At 54.7% G+C, this 24,647-nt stretch overlaps 1 protein-coding gene across 7 annotated transcripts in view; it reads right to left on the bottom strand.

Moving 5' to 3' along the window:
• NTRK3 (neurotrophic receptor tyrosine kinase 3) overlaps positions 1-12,413 on the bottom strand; it is a gene marked incomplete at both ends in the record, with an annotated part of 382,825 nt that extends 370,412 nt beyond the window's left edge. For all 7 annotated transcript variants that reach the window (XM_079699625.1, XM_079699626.1, XM_079699627.1 and 4 more), the window contains one exon: positions 12,166-12,413. In XM_079699625.1, the coding sequence (XP_079555751.1) occupies positions 12,166-12,413 (248 nt within the window). The remainder of the gene's footprint in view (positions 1-12,165) is intronic.
• Positions 12,414-24,647: the final 12,234 nt, after the last annotated feature.

The raw sequence follows: 24,647 nt of genomic DNA, 5'->3' as shown, positions 1-24,647 counted from the left end.
CCTAATTCCATCCTTCCTCCAGAAAGAGACAGATGGTCCATCATGGAGTATCCATCCACCATGTTCCAGACAATTTCCACACATCATATAAACTAATCATCACAGCAACACCTCCCAACAACACCTGACTTTGCAGGTGAAGAAAATGAGACCCTGAGAAATTAAGCAATTTACTCAAAGTTCAAAAAAAAAAACAAGCAAGGAGGAGGGCAAGAATTGGAACCCGAGTTTGATGTCAAATTCCATGAACTTTTCACAACATACTTTAGCCTCCCTTGAGTTACCAGACTCTGTGCTATGGGTTCTGGTTAAATCAAGTTGGTTTGCCATGACCCTCGGAGGTGCTGGGAGAAAACCACGTGCAGCTTTGTTCAAAGGCACAATCATGGGCCTCCCTGGTGGCGCAGTGGTTGAGAGTCCGCCTGCCGATGCAGGGGATACGGGTTCGTGCCCCGGTCCGGGAGGATCCCATATGCCGCGGAGCGGCTGGGCCCGTGGGCCGTGGCCGCTGGGCCTGCGCGTCCGGAGCCTGTGCTCCGCAACGGGAGAGGCCACAACAGTGAGAGGCCCGCATACCGCAAAAAAAAAAAAAAAAAAAAAAAGGCACAATCATAATAGGGCAGGATAAATAGCACCTCCCTTCCTGCAGAAATCATGGTCTAGTGCCCTCTTGTGGCTGACCATAGAACTGGAATGAATGCGCATGGGAGGCTCTTCAGGGTGGATTGGACGGACTGAGCAGTCACTCCCTTCCCACTGGACTCATCCATTCTTTCTCCCAGGGCTGGTCCTGGATCCCCATCTGTAGCTGACAGGCCTAGTCAATTACAATAGCCGGAAGAGAATCATCCAGTGAGTGGGAAGCTACATAGAGCAAGCACAGCAGTAAAACCACATGGAACAACGCCTGCAAGGGGCTGGGTGCTCCTGAGTCACCCTGCATGCAGGTTCCTGGCATCCCAACTCCCAAGGCTGGGGAGTGGGGGAGGTGGGCAGCAGGAAGGCTCTGCCTGGACACTGCCACTTGGTTTCCCAACTGAGGCTATCAGTAGCAACCATTACAATCTCCCTGTTCTTGGGCAGACATGTGCCTCAGCCACTTTGTCACCTTTTCCAAATACACACCATGTTAGTCCTTCTGTTGCCCCCTGAGCTCTGGCCCTAGGGGAGGTCCTAGCTCCCCTCTCATCCCACTCTTCAAGGACGCAGAAACGTCCCTGCCCTTCACCTCTGAGAAACTCCTATTGTACCGTTTGCCAGTTTGGCCTCTGTGCACCCATCATATGCCATGCACTTACTATAATCTCATTTAATCCTCACAACTACTCCAGGAAGACAGACCTAGTTAGCCCAGTTTTTCAGATGAAGAGACAGAAACTCAGAGAGGTTAAGTAACTTGCCTAAGCTCACACAGGGGCAGAGCCAGGATTTAAACGGAAGGTTGTCTGGCCAAAGAAGCCACTATTCTTCCTATGACACTGAGTTGCCTTTGAGGCAAAAGAACCATTGAAAGTCTTGGGGCCCAGGAATAGTTCTAATGGAAGACCTTGGTTTAAAAGATTAATTTGTCAAGATGTGGAGGATGAGCTGGAAGTAGGAGAGGCTGGACTCGGGAAGAACAGATGAGGGTCATAAAAAGTAACCACACCTGTGGGAATGATGTTCTGGAGAGCGGTAATGAGAAGAGGAAGAAAACGAGAGGGAGAGACAAACAAGCATTAAGACTTTTACACACACAGACAGGAGTGCACGTTCTCATCAAAATCTTAAAATAACCCAGTATTATTTCTGATGAGGAAATGGAAATCAAAAAAGTATCCAGCCCAGGGTCACACAGCTGGGAAGAGGCAGAGTTGTGAACTCAAGCTTCATTTAGTAGGTGCCGTCCATAAGCAAGGTTGTCTACGCAAATGATCTCCAGCCTAGTAGGACAGCCATAAATGTTATGTTCATCCCTGTTCTTCAGGGATCAGCCTCAAAAAAGTATCAGAAATAAGTAGGTGGGAAAAGACTGACCACAACAGAGGGTCCCACCTGCAGCCCTGGGTCCAGCAGCCATGGGATGGCCCTCAGGGCACAGCTGCAGTCCCCAGATCTGAGAGCTCAGGACCCACTAAAAAAGAGGGAGATCCTGTCTCCAAAACTAATGGCTGTGTTAGGGGGACAAGGCTCCTTCATGAACCAACTAGTACAAAGAACAAGACAGCACCTGCTCAAATACGAGACTGCTTGGAACAGCCAGAGAGCTCAAAGCATGCACAGAAAGGAAACAGTCAAAACTAGCCAGTCCAGGCAGGGTTCAGGACCCTGGTTTGCACGGCACTTTGATACCCATCAATTTAGATGGGTGTCTCTGAGAACAGAGGTGGTCTAGAGAGGTTGAGAGACAGCACCAAGCTCTCACGTCTGGTAAATATCAGGACCCTGTGCTTCCTGAGCAGCTTCCTGGTGTCTAAGTAATTACCAAGCTTGGCATGGCTGGGGTCGGGGGCAGCGGGGAGAGAGAGAGGGGAGAGATGCCTCCACACTTGGACCGGCATATCAAATGGCCTGAGGGAGTTCATAAGGCTCCCATGACACTAACTCTGCAGTGTAGCCGTCTGTCAACTTCTCTGTGTCCCCATCAAGACTTATCTTCCTGGGCAGGAACGATGTCCCGTTCATTCATCTCCATGACCCTCGTGCAGATGCACTGACCCCTCCTGCTGCTGCAGCTGAGACAAACTTGGTGGGAAGGAGAGCACTCCAGCCCACTTCTGGTCACCCAGGGCACTCTCCCAGCTGCCTCCTGGGAAGCTCAGGTGCAGGAGACTCACATGTCTGGGCTGCAGACATCATGGAGGCAGGACCCCATGATGAGGGCTGCGAGAGGCCCAGCCTAGGGGAGAGCTGACCTTCCTGCTCAGCCCTGGCTCAAAAAAGGCTCTGAAAGCCAGGTCAGCCGGTGCACATCTCACCACACTGGAGCCGCATCCCCAGCTCCCAGGGAAGGCAGCCACCACCAGCCTCGGTCAGTCTCGTGCGCAGCACTGCCCTCTGGTGGTCACCAGGAGTCTAGACGCAGACGATCTTTGTAGGCAGGAAGCCAAAGGCTTCAGGGCTTGTTTACGGGAGACCTCAGTCGTGATGTGCGTGGAACACAGAAGAGATGCAGTTGTGGGTGCGCAAAGACGCCTCCAGATGCGCGCACACAGCCCACTTTACCGCGGGAAGCAGCCCAGATTAGGACTGCGCATCTAAGATTGCTCCTTCTCTGTTTGCAGGAGGCTAAGGGCTCCTTTCCCTGCCTCTGGAAGAGCCCAGATCCCTCAGCCCCAGAGCAGACGCTTGCAGAGGGCGGGAGGATGAGAGCCACACCAGCTGGGGAGGCGGCCTCAGAGGCGTTCTGGTCCCACTGTGCCAGGAACTTGCTGGGTGATTGAGTCAAGTCCATTCACCTCTCTGGAGCCTTGGGTTCCTTCTCTGTAAAACTGGGTTTGGCCCCAATTATTTCTGAGCCCCTTTCCAGGTCAGATGATTTATGGTTCAAAGTCTTGATCTTTTTCCTAACTCAAAAACTCTCTCAGACGTCTAGAAATGTAAATAAGCAACATGGTGCCCTACCGCTTGAGGAACCCATCGTATGTGATCACCCTGATCTGACAGTGACCCTGAGAGGGAGATAAACTCCAATTCCCAGAGGTGACCCCAAATACCAGAAGGGGAAACCAAGGCCAGAGAGGCTCTAGGATGTGGTGAACTCTTCCAGCCAAGAAGCAGCAAAATGGGGTGTTTCCACAAATTCCTGCCCTGCAATCGTAGCACTTTGCTGGGTACCCCAGCTCTCTCTGCAGGGACAGCTGTAGCCATCCCCCATGCTCATCCCTATGGAGAGACAGATGGAGCTTCCCTGAGCAAGGGGGGAAGAGAGATGGAGCAAAGAGGAAGGGTAGAGAGGAGTAAAGGCTGCTCATTTGAGGAGGAGGGAAGAGAAGGGCCAGGAAGAACTAGAATTCACCCTCCAGGAAAGACGCTCTAAATATCCGCTTCCAGCTCTAGGTGGACACATAAGACATCCTCCTTCTGCTCTACATCCAGTGGCAGCCTTGGAACTCCAAAACTCGAGCTGGGAGAAGCCAACCTGCCCTCTATTCTCCCATCCAGGCTCTCTCTGGCCATAGGCAATTGGGGACACAGTCCTGCTGACCGTGTCTCAGCCCAGAGTGGAGCTGGCTGGGGCCCAGCCGCCAGCTTCCTGAATACTCGTCAGCCTCAGCTGGCACGTGGTCTCCTGGGGGAGCTGACCTGACCTCAGAAACCAGGATGCTATGGGGTGGTCAACGAGGCCTGGGGAGAGGGCTTGGGTGGGACGAGCCTCATGGGAGGCTGCTGTTAGGAACAGGTCAGGAAGACCCCAAGCCTCCCCATCATTAGAGTCTGGCTTTGACAGTGCTGGCCAGGGCTGCTTGGCCAACACCAGACCCACCACTGTCTCATCTGCCTTCCTCTCCAACCCCAGCCAGGGGAATTCACAGCTAGGGAACTGGAATGTTATAAAATAAGGGATCCTCCTAGACCTTCATGTCTACCCTTTTATTTTATTATTAATTTATCTTGATGGTCATAGATTCGTGAATGTGTGTGTATAGCAGTATATATCCACATGCATAAGAATATAGAGAAAGAGTATAGGCAATGGAGCTTAACATTAAATGTCAGACTCCTGTGACTGGCTTCATGAAATGAAGCAAGTCACATTCCACCTCTGGACTCATTTTCCCCATCTGTAAAATGGGACGAATAATAGTACTTATCTCCTAGGGTTGGTGTGAGGCCGTAATGGGTTATATTACCTCCAAAGTGCTTGGAACAGTGTCTGGAACATAGTAAGTGCTCAGTAAATGCTAGCTGCCATGAGTTATCATGTATCGACAGCTTTCTCTTTACCCGGCATGACACAGGCCACTGACCCTCAGAGTGCTGCTAAAAGGTAGTTGTTATTATTATCCTCATCTCACAGAGAAGGCAACTGAGGCCCAGAGGAGGGAAGGGGTTTGTTCAAAGCTAGGAAAAGGCCAGGTCTGGAGGAGCTGCTGGGGACAGGTTCCTCTCCCTGCCGGATGATTCTGTCTGGGGACAGAATCCTGAATCTTCCACCACCCAGACAGGGGACACTTACGATGGGACAAGCCAGATGGGGAAACAGGGGCAGAAGTGAAGTTAGAAAGGACAGGCTCCACACTGGCTGCACCCACAGATCCCTGAGCCCTGTGTGTAAATAGAGCTCAGCAGAGCCCTCGCCAAGAGCAGTTTTAATTGGCATGGGCTGCAGGCTGCGAAGAGCCCTGGGGCTGCCAGCCTTGCATAGTTGCTGCCTCTGGGGACCCCAGATTTGGAATCATTGCCCCAGAGGGAGACACTGTCATGGGCGAGGCTCTGGCTTTGACAGAGTGCCCAGAAAGGGTGCCAGAGCCGAGTAGGAGAAGGCGGTGCTGCCATCTGGGCAGGGACGTCCTCCAGCAGCCCGAGGACCCCCAAGTCCCCGCCTCTCTCTGCGCCTCTCCTGGGACCCTCGCAGGTAAGGTGAGGGAGGAGCTGACTGCAGGGGCCCCTTCCAGCTCTGAATCCCGGGGAGCCCTGCTCTCAGGGGTAGTAGGCAGAAATCTGAGGATCCTCATGGGAGTTCCACTGAGCACTGAGAATCTGGAGTCTTCATTCCTGATGGTCTGATGTCCAGTCCATCAAAGAGGAGCTGCCAGCATGCCCGGCCCCCAGGAGGGTTTGGGTTTCCCAAAGTGGAGGCCAGTAAGGCTCAGGGGATGACAGACGACTTGAGCTGAGGGCTCAGTTGCTCATCTATAGATCTGGGGGACCGAGTCCAGCCTCCAATCAGGCCACGCTTAGACCCAACCGCCAGGCTACTCAGCTGCCCTCCACAAGGCCCTCATGGATGGGCTGCTCCCATAGCGCTGCCCCTTGGGAGAGAAGGAACTTTCTGGATGAAGATAGTCTGCTTCTCCGTCCCCAACAGCCAGAGGGTATCCAGCTACAGGGTTACCGCTGGGGAGAGAATGGAGTCCAGGACACCAGAGCGGCCCTGAAGGGAGCATCAGAGGAGGAGCCTCAAGACCCTTCTGGATCTTTCCTTTTGTGAGACACTCAACCACTGGGATTCAAGTTCTGTTCTTTATTTTGTTTGTTTTGTTTATCGGGACAATGGGGCTAATAATCCCTGCTTAGGTACTTCAAATAGCTGTGGCAAAAATAAACACAACAGGGACTTCCCTGGTGGCGCAGTGGTTAAGAATCCGCCTGCCAATGCAGGGGACACAGGTTCGAGCCCTAGTCCGGGAAGATCCCACATGCCGCGGAGCAACTAAGCCCGTGTGACACAACTACTGAGCCTGCGCTCTAGAGCCCGCGAGCCACAACTACTGAGCCCGTGCGCCTAGAGCCTGTGCTCCACAACAAAGAGAAGCCACCGCAATGAGAAGCCCGCGCACCGCAACAAAGAGTAGCCCCCGTTCGCTGCCACTAGAGAAAGCCTGCGCACAGCAACGAAAATCCAACGCAGCCAAAAATAGATTAATTAATTTAAAAAATAATAAACACAACAACTGTAAACTGGAGAGCAGGAAGACATGAACTGGGTGGGGGGGGAGGGATTCATGGAGGTGAAAGATGTGCTACAAGGGACAAAGGGCAGGACCCAGAGGGCTACTAGGGACCGTCTTTTGAGAACTGGCCTGGCCCTGGGACTAGGGGTGCTTAGGAATCCTGATCCTCTCTGCCACCCAGCCTGCTCCCTCCTCACATGCCCCTGCCCCCACTCCCAATTCATCAACCCCTCCTAGGAACAGAGCCATGAAGGGGAGCCAGGGGCTTCAGGACCACCCCTCCTACTGTCAACCTGGCTCCCTCTCAAGCCCAGGCCCTTCCAGCCACGACAACATTGGGTACCAAGCTTTTTTGATTATGCATGCTTTAGCAATAAAAATTCATCTCATAACCCCCAAACACTCCTATTTATTAAATTATATGCTTATACTTCTTCGATTCATATATTAAACATTAAATATTCCCTCTTCTCAACAAGAATAACTTGAAATAGAAGCTCCAACGTTTTCTTCTCACACCCAGCAGAGGCCCCTGCTCTGGCAATGAGCTGAAACTCTGCAGAAGGACATCTCCCTGCCTTGAGCTCACGGTACACGGGGGGCATGGGGGCGGGCCACGAAGCTCGGTGTCCAGCCTCTAACGGGAGGCTGCAGGCCTCGGCGCATTCTTGCTAGGGGTGGTTTGGACAGTGGACTCCAAACTGGGTGGCCCAGAGTCCTCTAGAGGTGGAAGGGGAAGGAACGAAGGGAAAATGGCCAGTGGCCAATGGCCAGCGAGGGAGCGCCTGCTGTCTTCCTCTGGGTGGCGTCACAAGGGTCAGCACCAAGCCCAGGGATGGTGCCCTTAGAAGTGGCCTAGAAGAGCCTCCTTGGGCATGTTCCCTGGGCCCCGGGATGGCATATGTCTGAGCTGGAAAGGACACTGCTCCATGGCCTCAATTCACAGTTGAATTTCCAGGCTCAGAAATACTACAGTCTTCTACTGTGGCTCACAGAGGATAAAGGGTAAATCTAGGTGTGGGGCTCATGTGTCTCATCCCTTTCTCTAATCCTACCCTGCCAATGGCCAACTGGAGGCCCCAAAGGGAGGCTGGAGATGGTGTCTGTGATCCCAGTACAGTCCACTGAATGCAGCCCTCTACATGGGGACCCCAGCCCAGGCAGCAGCAGAGATGCCACGATACTGGCAAAGGCCAGCCCAAGGGAGGCCTTTGTCCACTCCTACAGTCAGAGAGAAGGAGTCAGCCGCCAGGGACAGGTAAGGCAAGGATGGAGAGCTGCCCAGGGGAGCGGGTGTCAGGCCCGTCCCTCTTCACAGCCATTCTTTCCGCTTCCGCTTCGCAGGAGAGTGGTCAGCCTCTTGCAGGATGCTGGGCTGACTCCCAGGCTGCATGCTCACCCCTCGGTAGCCAGGCCAAGAACTCTCAGAGCTAGGGCCGGGCTGGGCTGGTTTTACCCAAACCCATCACGTGCTCAGGTCCCCTGGAGCTGCAGAGCTGATGCCTTGGGCTTCGGGCTGTGCCTTGGAAGACTGACCTGGGCTGAGGATTCTGGATCCAGGGAGGGTCCTCCAGGGAATCCACCTGGAATCCACCCACCAACAGCCTGGCCTCCATACAAAATCTCAGGGCCTCTTCAGTCCAGGGTCCCCAGCTTTTATCCTGGAAGTACCTCTTTCCCCACGGCTATAACCACTTCCCCTTCTAAATCTCACCTCAAAGGCCCCTCACATCTCTACCTCCCTCCCTCAGGCCTAGCCCCAATGTGGGGGGCTCCTGATTGAACCCTATGATGTTCTTGGGGCCTGGCTCACACCCCTGCCTGCAGCCCAGCTCTCACTGGTAATTGTCAAGGCTGGCTCTCCCCTTGACCCTTAGAAAGGCTAAGAATCAAGAAGTCAGTACAGCAGCCAAAGCCCCAAATGATCCCTCACCCAGCCAGCGGAGGGCCTGCAGGGAAGACAGGGGAAATCAAGGGACCAGAGTGCTGTAAACACCAGGGACCCTGTGGTGGCTCATGTGGAGACCCAGCTGACAGCTCAGGGTCCTAGCCAAGAGCCCACGGTCTTCACAAGCCCAGGAACACCCAGCCCAGCGATGTCATCTTCTCCCCCTGGATTTTCTTTCTAGCAGTCCAAGGATGCACTACTCCAACCCAACCCCAGGCAGGCCTGGCCTAGAGACGCCAGACTGCCCCCCTCCCAGCCACCACCCTTCTGCCTTTGTGACGTCAGAGCCTGGCTGGGTGCGGCCGCACATGGACCCTTTTAGGTAAGGTTACTGTGTGTCAAGAGCTCCAACGGCAGCGGGATCGGCCTCCTGAACAGAAAGAGGCCAAAAGGGAGGGCACTTCGGGAGGGGCGGAGGTGAGACCCACACTTCTGTCCTGAGGTCTTGCAGCTGATTTCCTCCTGATACTGATGGGGAGCCACCTACCCCATCAGAGGCGCCCTCCGATGGGGACACAGGAGCCACCGCACATGCCACCCCTGAGAGGAAGGACCACAGGGAATCTCTGGTCCCTCTGAAAACTCAGGGGGGATCAGTTCAGCACCTGAGGGAGAGACCTCAGGAGTCCACAGCCCCAAGAACAGGAGGGTGGCTGGGTGGTGGTCACCCCAGGTTCCCTTAGCTAGGCCCGCTGGAACTCCAGCTTCTGCCCCAGCCTCTTCCTCGGCCCCCAGAGTCTGCCCAAGCTGCACCCCCAGACATACACCAGCATCAAGAGCTTCAGGCCGATGGAAGGCTGGGGGACCCCTTGATCTCCAAATCTCTGATAGCATCAGAAATCTAAAGAACACATTCCTTTTCAGCAACGCCCGGGCTTGGACTGAAGCCCCACCTCCAGGTCCCACTAAAGGAAGGCCCCCCCTCTGCCTGGAGGGCTCCTCTCTGTCCTCAAGCCCCTCCTTCCAGCCCGCGTCCATGGGTAGCCCTGAAGAGTGGGGGACCTGGGTTTTGGGGTCCAACAGACAAAGGTCTAAGCCTGGCTCACTGCTGGGGCTATGTGCCCCCAGGAAAGTTACTTTGCAGCTTGAGCCTCCATCATGAGGCAAGACAGGGATGGTGACACCTGCTTCCCAGGGCGAGCAGGACTCCCCTCCTTCTCTGCTCTGCCTCCAGGACAGAAGGCTGGGCCCTTCCCTAGTTTGGTCAATACCAGCCATAGATATAACAGGGCACTGGGGAGAAGATGGGATGAGGAAGGGTCATCCCACCCATGACCTCTGACCCTCCCCCACCTGCCACTCGGCACAGCTCCAGTGGGAATCCAGTTCCCTGGCTCTTAGGTGTTGGGGTGGATTCAAGGAAAGGAGTCCTGACTTCCTGGCAAAGCGTCTGAGTCCTGAAACAAGGATGGAGACACACACAGAGGGACTCTCAATCTACTCCCGGATTACCTGCCCCAGCTGCCCCTCTGGGGTCCTTCAGTGGCAAAGGGGACAAGAAGCCACCCCATCCCTTCCCATCATTACCTTCCCAGCAGCCCCACCTTGGACCCTTTGCCTGGAAAGCTCAACCCAACTCTTCCTTATCAGACTGCTTCCCCTAGCTTTCTTTTCAGAGGGGGGACACCTCTGCCTGGCCATAAGGAGCCTATGTGATTGTGACCCTCCCCACCTCCCACCGGCTTCCTACAGGGACACACATCCTTGGAACAGAGAACAAGCTGGCTGAGGCTTACCAGCTCCCAGAGACCTGCACTAGGCACCTGGGGCACCGTCTCTCCAACCCCTGGCCCACCCGATCCCCTGAAAATCCCTAGGTCCAGCTCCTGAGCTCCTGGACCCACTGCTAGGCTCCCCACTCCCGTCCCCCACACACCCCTACCCCCACCCCTCCGTGCACGTCCAAGGCAGAGGTTGCCTGACAATCTCACTCCCACCCTCCTGGCTGCATCCTTGGGGCTGCTGGAATGCTGTGGCCTGCAGGTGGGAGAGGCTGCATTGGGTCCATCCTGTTTCTCCTGCCCTCCCCTCCACCCCACCCTCGGCTGTTTATCTTGTCACCCCAGGCCAGCTGGGCTGAAGGTGGTGAGGGGGTGAACGGTCGAGCCAAGATATGGGTCAAGCTTGTCTCCTGGGCCAGGAGTCAGGGACACCTCCTGGGCTGCACACTTCTCTCAAACTGTTAGCTGTAAGAACATGAGCAGAGTCTCCATAAAGCCAAGAGGGCTGCTGGGCTTTGGAGAGAGCAGGACTGCAATTCCTCCAGGCTTTACAGCCCCATCGCACTGGGGCCGAGGTGAAGGGAGAGCTGACGCCTGGGAGAGCAGCACCCACGGCAGAATCCAGCCCCTCTTGAGTCTGCCCAAATGCCTGCCTCAGACCCCAGCCAGGACTTCAGTGCCAACCCTTTTCAGCATCCCACCCACTTCAGGGGTCTCCAAGGGGTGGGGACCTTGAGGGGAGACAGGTGAGAGCTACCCCCTGAACACTCCCAGTGCCATCCACACCCTTCTGTGGATGGCAGGATGGGATGGGGTTCACCTGGCTGAGGTCAGTGGAAGATAATCTGGACAGGCTCTCTCTCTCCGCCCATCCTTCTAACCCCCATCCCTGCCGAAGAAAAATAACCGGGGCGGGGGGGGGGGGGGTAGGTGGAAGAGCAGGCCACCACAGGTCTCACTCAGACAGGGTAGAACCAAGCAAATGCTAGTCAGAGTTCAATTTTCCAAATAAACGGATCTGCACGATCGTATAAGAAGCCCCATCCCCAAAACACGCAAGCTTTCCCTCCTCCCTTCACCATCCTGACTCGGAATTACTGGAACAGTTATCAAAGCTCAAACAGGAACAGGATCTGTAGGCGCCCAGATGCAGATGAGGGTGGGAAAGGGCGGGGGGTGGGGGGTGTCTCGGAAATGCCCAAAATGGGGTTGGAGAGGGCGGGCGAGAAGAAAAGGGAAGAGGTAGGCGTCCATGACGGCCTCGACATGTCCAAAGTCTCCCTGCGAGCAGCCAACTCCCAACTTGTTTACTTGACAGCGTGTTTTGCTGTTTCCAAAAGGAAACAGTTAAACCTCTGGGCTGGATCGCGAGCAGTCCCTGTCACCTTCCCTCCCGGTTAAGCGCTGCCGCCGCCACCGCTGTCGCTGCCGGCGCCGCTGCCGGGGAATCGAACCTCGTCTACTTTATTCCACTTGAGCGTGGCCAAACTGTTGCTATTTAGTGGGGGGCAAAGAACCCGATTCGCACCCTCGAAACGAGCCGCAGCGCCTGGGGGCGGGGGCGGGAGCCGGGCCCCGCGTGCCCCGGCCGGCTGGGGTTCTCTCGGGGGAGAGGCACACACACGCAGCGCTAGATCACGCCTCGCCAAGGCCGGAGTCACCTGGAATACGCAGCCCGAGAGCATCTCCCGAGCCAGAGCGAGCCTGACGCGCGCCCGGCGGGCGGCGGGCGGCGGGCGGCGGGCAGCGGGCAGCGGCGGGCGGCGGGCAGCGGGCAGCGGCGAACCGGGGCGGGCGGAGGGCCAGCGAGCCTGACGCGCGCCCTGCGGGTCGGCGGGCGGGCGAGAGGGAGACGCGGAGCGAGGGGAGAGGCGGGCTGGGGAGCGGCCGCCTGACTTACATGGAAGTGATGTTCCTTGAGATGTCCGTGATGTTGATGCTGGCATTCCCATTGCTGTTCCCTGAATCCTGCCCTTCCAGAAGGGGGAAGAGATTCCCATCGTCCGGCCGCCGGCAATTGATCTCAGTCTTGCTGCAGACACAATTTGCAGGGCAAGCCAGCACGGAACCCACATAGTCCAGCCAGACGCTTCCCAGCAAGAAAATCCGCCAGAAACTACACTTGGCTGGGCAAAGAGAGACATCCATCTCCGATCGCTGCTTCTAAAAAAGAGGAGGAGGAGAGGAGAGGGGGGTGGGGTGGGGGGAGTGGGGAGAGCTGGGGGGGGGGAGGAAACAAAGACGGCGAGGGAGGGGGGAAGGGGGAGGGGGGCCTCTGCCTTTGAAACGCCGTGCGATCAGATGCAAAATCCTTCAGCGTCTGAAACCATCGCGGCCGCCGCCGCCGCCGCCGCCGCTGGGTGGGAGCCGCGGGGAGCGCCTAGTGGCGCGGTCTGCCTGGCATGGTGGCCGGCTCTGCGCTCGCCGGCTCGCCGGGTCCAGGGGCTAGGGAAGCGAGCCGCGCTCTCCGACTCCGAGACTTTGCAGGGTTGCAACAGACGGTGGGGAGGCAAAAAAAGAAAAAGGAAAAAAAAAAAAAAAAAAAAGGAAAAGGAAAATATGGTGCTAAAGTCACCAAGTCCCACCTACTGGGCAGAATTAAAACGGACACACCTGCAAGATACACACACTCACACACACTCACACATCCACACACCCGGCGCCCGGAGGAGGAGGAGGAAGATGCGGTCGGAGCTGCAGCAGCCGCCGCGAATGGCTCGCTGCGCGCCTGCAGAAATGCACAAGTGCTCCAAGCCTTACGAAACGCACGGGTTATCCGAGCGTCTTCCTCGGTTCCCTCCCTCTCTCCCCCACCCTCCTCCCCTCCCTCCTCTCGGCCTCCTCCCCCCGCCCCCCGCCCCGGCTGGGAGCGGCAAGAGAGCGGAATCTCCCCCCTCCCTCCCTCTCCCACTCCTCCCCACAACCCTCTCTCTCCCCGCCCGCCCTCTCCCCTCCTCCTTCCCCACCCACCCACCCACCCACGCACTCGCCGGCTCGCGGCTCTCGCCCGCACAGCCACCCGCAGCCGCGCGGCCGCCCGCCCGCCCGCTCCAAGCCTAGCGGCCCGGCGCCCGCTCGCCGCAGCCAAGAGGAAAGCAAGAAGGAAGGGAAAAAGTTGCAGTTGGGATTGCGAGGGTCTGGACTGGGGAGGGGGACTTGGAGAGCTGGCGGGGCGACGCGGAAAGGCGCTCTCCTTTCCACTTTTTGGCCCTCGCGCTGCCCGGTTTTGCTGCAATCCGGACCGCGAGAGGAAGTGAAATGAACGCGGCCGAGGTGATCGGGGAGCGTTCCCGAGCCTGGGTGGGAGGCACTGGCTTGAAGGCGGCGATCGGGGGTGCGGGAGCACACAGGACCCCCAGAGAGGCACCCAGAGCCGGGGACCGGGGCCGCGGACGCGCGGTCCTCGGTCTCAATGACACTCATTCCCGTAATAGAGAGTTCGGGAGCTAGGATCGGCTGGGAGGGACTGCGGGGCACCGCTGGGTTGGTGCCCCCGCGCCCCTTGCGCCTTCTTGGCGGTGGGTTTTGCGTCCTTGGGCAGACAGGGAGCGAGGAAGGAAGGAACTAGCGCCGAAAGGGCTGCGCTGCAGATCCGAGGTGGCCCCAGGCGAGCTGCGCGTGCGAGAGAAACCGCCGGGGAAATTGAGATGCAAGGGGCATTTTTTGGCAAGCATCAGGCCAGTACCGTCAGAGGCCGGCTTCTCGGGCTCGGCTCTCTCGCGTGCGCTGAGCTGGCTGCCGGGCGAGGGGGCGGGCGGGCTGCTTTCTCCGGATTCGGGGGCGCAGGACCTCCCTCCTTCCCTCCCACACAAGCACCCCTTCCTGGTAGGGGCGCAAAGCAGGTGCAGCCTTCTACGCGAGCTCAGTTTCCGTCGGGAGAGGAGGAGAGTCCCCGCTTTTTGCCTTGGTAGAGATATTTCTTTTTAATAAAACGTCAGAATGCCAAATGTGAGATGTTTGCTGAGAACACGGAAGCATTCGCTGCCGGAAAGGAAAAGAAAGGGTTAGGGAAGTCCGAGAAGGCAGACACACTACAGCATTCACACGCAGAAGAAAGCACAGCTCTCCTCGCCGACTTGGAGGAGGGCAGGCGAGGAAGCGAACACACTGAATTCAACTGCATCCAGCATCTGAAAGGATTCTCCCCCGCCCCCCTGTGGATTCCGATGCAGGTCATGCAACTTGCGGGCAAGATGGGGGAAGGGGTATGCGGGGGGCCACCGGCCCGCCCCGGGCGCAATCACAGACTGGCTGGGCGCCTGCGAGTGGCACTGTCGCTGTGAGTAAACTTGGAAGCAAAAAAAAAAAAAAAAAAAAAAAAAGAAAAAAGAAAAGAAAAGAAGGGAGGGAGGGAGGAAGGAAGGAAGAAAAGCACGTGTCTATAAAAGGCAGTTTCCCCGATTCCCCCTTACATTCCACCTTCCCTTGGCCTCAGTGAGACTTTTACCCCCTGTTGCCAGTGTGGCCTTGTTGCCAGACTGGCATTTTGCCCTCCCACCAGCAGGAGGGGACAGAGAGGGGAGACCTCCTTAGACTCTCAAACCAGTTCCTATTGGCCCAAGGCCATCTCTGATAGCCTTAGTCCACCGTAAGTGCCAATCCGTGATTAGCTCTGGAATATGTTTGAGAATCAGGGAAACTGAGGTGTAGTCAAAGCTGTCACTTGGCCTTTTTCAGGAGGTGGCAGGTGGTGGCAGAGAAACACAGAGAACCTTTCTCAGACCATGTCAGGGGAGACTCCAATAAGCAGGGTGAATCTTTTTTAATGGACAGGAGTGAGCAGTAAGGGGCTCTGACCCCTGGCAGGTAGTTCCAACCCCTGGCAGGTGTGTGCCCAAGTAAAGACTCCAATACACCATGTGGATTTAGCCCAGCATCAGTTCTCCAGCCTGGAACTAAGATGGTTGTGTCTTAAAGGTGCCCAACACACTTTTTTTGAGAAAGAAATGATTTTTAACACTTCCAGGAGAGAAGTGGAGGCGTTTATAAATCAGAACAAATTAAAAAACTTGTAAAACCCCTTTGGAGATGGTACAAATGCAGCTGTGAAGCAAGAGGCCCTGATGGGACAAGAAGTTTTTCATCCTGACAGTAAGATGGGAATTAAGATGGGACATTATGTTATGTTTATGCTAGAGCTCTGAGCCTGAGCAGGAAGTGGCAACTTACAAGGAGTAAGGCCTTTTTTAAAGCAGATGATGGGCCGGGAGTGGCAAGAGTAGAGTTCGTTTGGGACCACGGGCAAATCACTTAAGCCTCTGGGCCTTAGCTTTCACGCCTGTAAAATGACTAGGTTGGTCCATGCTGCCCAAAGCCTGACCCTCTGACCAGCAGCATCCACATCACCTAGAAGCTTGTTAGAAATGTAGCATCCGAGGCCCCACCCCAGACCTACTAAACCAGAATATCCATTTTAACAAGCTCCCCAGGTGATTCATAAGCACACCACAGTTTGAGAAGTACTGAGATGACTCCCATAGTTCCTTCCAGCTTGAATAGTCTCTGATTCTACATGGACCTGGGTGGGAGGGATCGTTGAGAAAAAAAGAGGTTTCAGGGATGTAGATTCTCAGAATATTATTCAGGGTGACAAAAAGTGGGTGTTTCAGATGCAAGGACCTTGTCAAAAAACAGACCTGTGAAGTTTCACTTCAAGCACAAGGGAAATATCCTGATGCTTCATTAATTCTTTTTTTTTTTTTTTTTTTTTGCGGTACGCGGGCCTCTCACTGCCGTGGCCTCTCCCGTTGCGGAGCACAGGCTCCGGACGCGCAGGCTCAGCGGCCATGGCTCATGGGCCCAGCCGCTCCGCGGCATGTGGGATCTTCCCAGACCGGGGTACGAACACGCGTCCCCTGCATCGGCAGGCGGACTCTCAACCACTGGGCCACCAGGGAAGCCCCATTAATTCTTAACCTCTGAGGACAGCCAGATCTGGATGAGGGGGCAGGAGAAAGTGTCATAGACGCCCTCCTCTTGGTCAGTAGGGGTACAGAACATTTGAGGTGTCTTGTCTGCTTGGCAAGAATGTCCTGGTTGACAAGGAAGAATGGCTGTCACATCACCGTGATTCCCAGTCTCCAGCTGTCACTGGGTCCTAGAGAGATCGTGACCCAGCTCAGCATCCTGCCAATCAAGGGATAATCCCTCCCATCTCTTACAGCTGGCATCTTAGAAAGGAGGAAACTTCCCAGTGGATCCCACGCTGATCGATAAGAAGCAGGAATGGGCAGAGTTTTTTGAACAGTAAGTAAAGCTTTAGAAACCTTTTACAGCTGAGCAGTCGCCATCTGATACCAGAGGTATGGAGAAGACAGGAACATTACTAAGATTTGGATGTGGTCGCCCACCAGTCAGGCCAGAATGGGGGCTGCCTTCCAGAGCACAGTGATCCAACCTTCCTGACATCTAGAGAAACTGAACACATCTTATTCCAAAGGGCATATACCAGCTGCGTGAGCACCTGAGATTTCTCCTTGACTATGTGTTTATAAGATATCCCCAAAGCCAAATTTTCTGCCACCTCGAAAAGGCAGAAGGGAGTGGAGACTCAGGAGGCATAACAAACGAGATGCTGCCCCGGGAACCATCATCTCCCAGTGCCACCCCTGCCGGCCTGCTGCTCACACGTCTACCTTTCTAACCCAGCCACCTCCCCTTTTCCAATGAACCCACACCTCCGAGTCAGTGGCCACTTTATTGGGATGCAGGCCGGACCCCAGACATTTCAGATTTACCCGCCATGCCCTACTCCTAAGATGTCAGCCTAAATCCAAGAACCATGCTGCAGAACTTTCTAGTTTGAACAGAAATAGGACCCACCACCTTAACTCTGAGCTGGGAGGGGAACTGCCATTCTGGGTGGTGACTGGGTGGTGACTGGGTGGGGAGTGGGGAGCACAGGAGAAGACCAAGGGAAAACTGAGCCCTGAAGAATTTGCTGTTGCAAAGCGTATCTGTGCTGGCAGGCTTGGACTTGGGTCAAAGAAAATCCTGTTTCCTGGGTGGCCTTCACTCGAGATGCAAGGGGAAAAGGCACATTTGGAGGCTGAGAAGATGTAATGGTATCCAGAAGGCCCGGAGCCAAGGAGGGAATTTCAACTGTACGTGGAGAATGTAAGCCCACCCATGAAGAGAGACAGTCAAGCACCAAGGTGCTCCAAGGAAGCAGGAATATCCAACCACAGGACGTCTCAGCTCAGGACCCAGATTTAAGTCCCAAGATTTTAGGCACACACCTGCCAGGGGTTGGAACTACCTGCCAGGGGTCAGAGACCCTTACTGCTCACTCCGTTCCATTAAAAAAGATTCCCTGAAGGATACCTAGCTTCTCCTACCCTGGTTGGAGTGTCTGGAGGCATCTAGGGGACCAGTGATGCTATCCAGGTGATTCTCCACTTATTCTACTCACCCAGAATGATAGATTCATAGAGTCTCTGGGCTGGAAAGGACTCCCGCCAACGACCTGCAACACCACTGGATGCAGAAATCCCCTCAACAACATCCCCAAGTATCCAGCCTGTTCCCTCTTGAACACCTTCAGGGACAGGAAGCTCATACCACCCAAGGCCTCTCATTCTGTCCTCAAATAGCTTTATTCCTTGAAAAGCCTTCAATTTGAAAGAATGAAGCCAGGCTCCCTGAAGCTTCCACCCTTGGTACTAGTGCTGCCACCTAGAAGCCCAGGGGAAAACCTTGTCTCTTTTCTGCAAGCCAATCAGGAGGCTGCCCACATCCACCTCTTCTCTGAGCAAAATATCCTCAGTTCCTGCCCTGTACTTCAAAAGCACAGCTTTCTGGTCCTTCCCCACTCTGGTCATTCCTGATGCATTCAGGTTTGTCAATAGCCCCTTTAGAGTATGGCTCCAAATCATGCAGGCTATTGGTGCTCTGACCTTGGGGACAAGAGAGTCAGCAGCTCTAATGGGACTAAATAAGGTGTCATGAACTGAATTTACCACCCACTAGCGTTTGAGCCTGGGCAAGGCACTTAAGTCTTTGTGCCTTGGTTTCCCCATCTGCAAAATAGGGGTTTAACAGCATCTAACTCACAAGGTTATTGTAAGATCATGCAGTAAAGCACTTTGAGCAGTGCCTGACATACCGTAAGTACTTGGTGAGGGTTAACTTCATTTTTCCATTTTTGAGGCTCCCAGAGGGCTTTGCTGCCCTGGCCAGGAAGCCCCAGCACTGGTTGTCCACTCACAGCCAAAAACACTGCCCCCATAAAGCTCGTCCTGCATGTGTGCAGAGCAGTGCCCCCTGGCAAGTTCCTGCATCGTGCTGGGCTGAGGAGCTCAGCCTTTGCCCATGGATGCTCTCAGCCAGAAGCCTAGACCCCAGAGCCATGAATGGCGAGGGTCCAAGTCCCAGGTCCCTGCAGAAGAAGGCGCTGGTCCAAGCTGGGGTATGTCTCCATTGAGAAAAAACCCTTCGGCCCTCCCTAGTTCCTTTGCCAGCCTGTTGCTCCTTCAGGAGTGGGGCGAGGTGGGAGGGCGTGGTGCTGGCTTTGGTCTGCCCTTAGCGGGGTAACCCCTGCTGAGTCCACATTGTAAATGAAGGTTCGGTGTCTGTTTCCCCAGAGCTGTAAGAACCAAGAGAGAGCCAGGACCTACCTCAATGCCAGCTCAGGAGTAAACACCACACATTTTGGGGGTGATTTAATGCACACTTTTGCTGCCCCAAACCCCATGTGTACCCCCAAGAGAAGTTTGGGACAGAAGTGGGTGCTCTGAGCTCACCCCCTCCTCCACACCCCAGAGTTACACTTGCGGCTACAGACTTGTCCCTGGTTGGGCAAATAGCAAGGGGCTTCCAGGAACAGAAAGATGAGTAGCTCCTGTTCTCAGCTCCAAAGTCAGGAGAAAGTTGGCAACAGCAGCTTCTAGGGCAATTCCAGACTTCCTGGGCCCTCACCAGGCCCCCCTCACCCAGGCCCAGCAGCCCATTACTGTGGCTTCCGTCCTGCAGAAAGGCAAACCCTTCTCCCCAGCTCCAGGGCCCCACTATATCCCACTGTCCTTCTTAACCAATCCAGTCCACTCCTGTTCAGCACCCAGGCTGCTGCTATGCCTTCAACACCTCCCATGGTGCCCTTTTCTCCACCTGCTTCTCACCAAAGCAGCCCATGTCACACCCTCCCCTGGCCTGGCTCAGACTCACAGAACGTTGTCTTTCAGACCCAGCTCTGCACTAATTTCACTCATTTAGTATCAGAAGCCTATTGGGGGGCTTCCCTGTTGGCGCAGTGGTTGAGAGTCCGCCTGCCGATGCAGGGGACGCGGGTTCGTGCCCCGGTCTGGGAGGATCCCACGTGCCGCGGAGCGCCTGGGCCCGTGAGCCACGGCCGCTGGGCCTGCGCGTCCGGAGCCTGTGCTCCGCAACGGGAGAGGCCACAACAGTGAGAGGCCCGCGTACCACGAAAAAAAAAGCCTATTGAGCTGTGTCACCTTGAGCATGTTACTTAACTTCTCTGATCCTCCACTTTCTCCTCCACAACTTGGGGGCCCAAGGATCCCAAGGATCAAATAAAATGTTACACATGAAAACACCTCATGAACATTGAACGCTGCACAGATGACAGACACAGGTTCCTGCTAACCAGGCAGAGGACCCCAGGACCTTTGCACACTCCATCAGCATTTCATACCTGACCCGCCTGCAATTATCAACCAGATGATCTCAGAGAGAGGGAAACACAAGGCAACAGCTTCCATCCACACCACACATTACATTCCCTCTTCAAAGGCACAGCTAAAGCCTGGGGGTCGGCCCCAGGCAAATCTGATTCAGACCTCAGCTCCAGCACCTGCTAGCTGGAGACCTGGGCATATTATGTCGCCTTGCTGAGCCTCATCCTCCTCACCTAAAAAAAAATGTACTCTTGGGTATTGTTCATGGATATTTCCCCTGTGATGTAGTTTTGGGAATGCAATCATAAAATGTACGTGAAGCACCTAACCCAGGGGTTGGCATATAGTAGCTATCCTTTCCTTTCTTTTTCTTTCTATTCTCCCTTTAAGGTTGGGGGGGGGTCCAACCGTTACCAGGTGGTTCAGACCCCATATTAGGGTACTCACAAATTCTGCCCTGCCTGTTGGCTAGAAGCCACCTGGCTTCTATTTCTTTAAATAAGCTGCACAGATCTCCAGCAGCTCAGAGGGCTGAAGAGGTGACCCCTCAAAGTCCTCAGGACCAGAGAGGAAGAGATTGCCAGCATACCGGGGACTCAAAGCAAAAAATCAGCAAATTGGCTCCAATTTCCTCTGGTGCTGATGATGACTGGGAATAGCACACACACACATTCACTTAAGTAGGTATCAAGAGCAAGTGGAAAACCAAAAAAAAAAAAAAAAAAATTAGTCTTATTTGCTGAGACACCAGTGTGGGAATTTGGGGGAAGCGTTATGATGGGGGGTGGGGCCTGAGGAGCCAGGCTCGCCTTTGAAACTAAGAGACAGCTCCCTCCCACGGGCTTTCTGCCACATCCTCCACCCCCTCCCCAGCCCACAGCACCAGCTGCACTGCCTGGGAACCGAGAAAACAAAAGCCCAGCCCAGGGAGTTCCGGGATGCGGGTGGGACACGGAACGAAGGTGACTGTGTGGGGAAGGTGCAACCAGCCCTGGTGCGCCTTAGCCAGAGCTGGGATCGGACCCCCAGAGCTATGGGGTGAGGGTGCGGTGTTGGGGAGGGGGTCCCAGAGACCCAGCCTGGAGGCAGACCTGGGAGACACCATGAGTTCATCCAACGGGTAGAAGCCAGATGCCCCTCTAAAGGCGGGGACACTTGGTCTTCCCCTTGGATGCCCTCTTCCTGGTGTCAAGATCTAGAGCCATCCTCAGGACTCCAAGAAAGAGAGCCCAGGAGCCCAACACTGTGGATGGATGGCCGTGACCCTTTCCCAGTGTGCCTGAGGCTGTGCTTCCTCTGCACACAGTGACAGCTCTGCCCTCTGCTCGCCCAGGGCTGGACAACCTTCCCCAGCACGCTGGTCTGAAGGATCCAGCTTCTTCCTGCAGATTTAATGGTTTTGCCAGGCTCTGTGCCCCACTGTGTTGACATGTAGCAGGGGCCACCCAGAGGCTGCACCCACATACTAAAAGGGGAGCTACACCCTGGATTGTAGCAGGCCACCTCCTATGATCCTGGGGTTCCAGGGATGAAGATAAGCAGAATGATGCTGACCATGAAGATGGTGACGGCTGCAACCACAACACGTTGGCTTCTACGTGTAACATTTTTCTATGCTCTTTATAGGCACGGTTTCACTGAATCCTCACAAACTCCATTTTACAGACGAGAAAACCAAACTGGAGAGGTTACATCCCTCGTCCAAGGTCACTCAGCTGGTATGTGGTATGAGCCCGGTTTTAAACCCTAACAACACACCCACTGCACCGAGCCACCGCTTACATTAGACTGGCCCCTGGTGAGGCGATGAGGAAAGGGGAGGCTGCCCCTCTGCAGGGGAGAGGGACATCTTAGGACACACTGCCCTTTTGCATCCTGACAGCCCTCTCCTATTTCTTGTCTTCCCCTAGTAAAAAGGAAGAGACAGAGGGAAGGAAGACTCCAGTTGTCATCACTGGGCTGGGCCGGGGCTCAGGCGGCCTTTGTCGGGGGGAGCGGGGGCTGATTAGTCTGCCACCTGCCTCATGGGTGGGTTCACCTAATGCCCAACTAACCCCTCCCCAGGAGGAGATTGCTGCCCCAGCTTTCTCCTGGCAAAGGGTAGGAATTCTAGAGGTGGACCCTTTGACACGGAGGCCGCATTGAATGTCCTACCCGAGCGTCTGTAATAAACAAATCAATAATTAAGAGAGGATGCACATTAGCCTTTGAACAGGTTCCAGAGAGTTTATTTTTGATCTTCCACGAGGTGAACGAGTGTGTGCGTGAAGCCTGCGGGGAGGCTGTGGGCAGCAAGGGAGACGGGGGCGGGAGGGGTGGGAGGAAGAGGACGCTCGGGAGCCTCCAGCCCATGGGGGCATCTGTGAGGGCCAGGCTGAGCGCGGGGGAGCCGGGTGGCGGGTGGGCGAGCATTTAGACTGTGCTGGGCGCGCACATATATGTGCAGGGGGGGAGGAAGGCGGGGGCCGAGGGGCGTGGCTGGGTGGGTGGGTGGTAAAGGCAGCTGCTGGGCCCGTGCAGATGAGACTGCTTAATACGGGTGCTGGGGGGAATCTTCATTGCCTTGTGCCAGACTGGGTTAGAAGCCGTGCTTTTAATCTGTTAGCTCTCAGATAGGAAGATTGCGGAATAGAACACCTTAAATAGCAACCCTCCTTCCGGACTCCCACTTTTTTCTCCCAACAATCCCTGCTGCCTGAGAAAGCCAGTTCACTTTCCCTTCAACTTCTAAGTTCACTGGAAGTTTCCAGTCCCGGGACTATGGAAAGAGGAAAGAAAACATTCAGTAGTCTTCTGTCAGGTTGGTTTATCATGAACCCCACCTCCTCTGGCACACATACCCCAAATAATAACCATAATAATAAAGCAGACATTATAATTAGAGAATGCTGACATCTGAAAAAAGGAAACCTTAGATCAACCAGCCTGGTGTTTCTCCAACAAGAGCCCCCAAGCCCAGAGGAAAATGAACTCCTCACCACGGGTGGGGGAGGGAAAGGAGGAGTTGGGGGAAGGGCTGCAGCAGGCATGAAATTTCTTTGAAGTCTCACATGTTACTTTCAAAATTTGAGCGAGTGTGTCATTCTACAGCCTAGTAGGTCTGTGTGTGTTTTGGTGTGAACTAATGTTTTAAAATCTCTCCACGGAATAAAATGAGTGACCCTGGAAGGTACATGTCATGTGTATTACTACTGGGCCCTCAGAGACCCCTGGGGGTTTGACACAAAACCCTCGGTGGAAACTTACCACTTTCGGAAGCACATATTTAGTCCAAGCCCCTCCCTCCTCCCCCATCCCTGTCATTTTATAGGTAGAAAAATTAGGCCCAAGATGACTAAGTTATGTCCCCAAGGCCACAGAGCTAGTTAGGACCAGAGCCAAAGGCTTCTATTTAAAGCATCCATTTTGCCATTCAAACAAGCAAACAAGCAAACAAACAAACAACAACAAAAAACAGATTCTAGGCTAGAGCTCTCAGAACGCAGCTGGCCCCTCCTGGACCACAAACCTCTCTTCCCAACCGGATAGCTACCTTTTTAGCCCAACAGCATTTTATGACAGATTTTTATGACATCATCTCTCTAAGCATCTTTCTCCAAGGAATGCAAAATTCTCCAATACCACCACACCCGGGCCTTAAAACAATCTCCCAGAGTTCAGCAGAATACAGCAATTTTTGGTGTTTATTGGGTTCCTATTTATCCCACCTCCTCTGCAAAATGGATTTGCAGGTAAACATGATGACCTCTCCATCGTACAGGTGGGAATCATGTGGGAACGTGACTTTCTCAAGGTCACAAGATAGATTTGGGGCAGTGACGTGGATGGGATCGCAGGCACATATTATACAGTTTAAAGGAGGTCAGGATTTACCCACCAGCCCTAGCTGAATGACTATCAGCTTCTGCACAGAGGCAGCTACCTTCACTAGCCTGAGCTGTGAGATAGCGGGGCTGAGGCAGGGGCTGGGCAGGGGCTGGGGTTGGTTGGGCAAAGGCTCTGAGTGCCTCCTGCTGAGCTCAGGAGCAAAAGCTTCTAAAAATACCAAGCACGTTTCTTGCGGGGGGCGGGGGGTGATGGCTGATTCAGCTGACCTTTCCTAAGGATAGCCAATTTGCTGACTCCATGCTGGGGGCCAGTGAGCAGAAAGGCCGCCTGTTTCTCTCCAGCTGACTCTTGGGCTGAAGTGGGGCAGGATGGGAATATCCTCTCACTCCCAGGATCCCTCACCTCAGATGGATCCAGTGAGATTGATAAAGAAGAACCCTGGACCATCCCGAGACTTGACGGAGAGCAACCCGCAGGCCAGGCAAGATCGTGGGAAAGTCAGACTTGGTTTCTGTTCTCATGCAACTCAGGGTCTGCCAGCCCAGGCAAGGAGGACAGCAGATTGTCACCTGTGATGGGAAGCAAACAGCAGGGGGTATGAAGAAGAGGTTAATTCTGGGTGGGGAGAGCCATCCTTTCCTTTGTTTTTATTCATTCATTCATCTGTTCGCTGTACACAGTTCTGTGTACTGAGATCCTTTGCAGCTGCTTTGGGAATAAGATGCTGGTCACCGAGTCTGGTACTGCCCGCTCTCATTTTCCTTATCTGTAAAGTGGGCAGGTTGAAACTGAGGGATTTCACAAACTCCTCCCAGCTGGGACAGCCAGCCAGCTGGGTCCTGGCTGAAGTTCAGGGCACTCCTGCCAAGTCCTGAAGTTCTGTGTTATCCCTCTTTATCTTCGCTGACTCTCTCAGAGCTGG

Source organism: Hyperoodon ampullatus (assembly GCF_949752795.1).
Source record: "Hyperoodon ampullatus genome assembly, chromosome: 3".
NCBI classification, from domain to species: domain Eukaryota; kingdom Metazoa; phylum Chordata; class Mammalia; order Artiodactyla; family Ziphiidae; genus Hyperoodon; species Hyperoodon ampullatus.
This window is presented reverse-complemented; position numbering and strand designations above follow the sequence as displayed.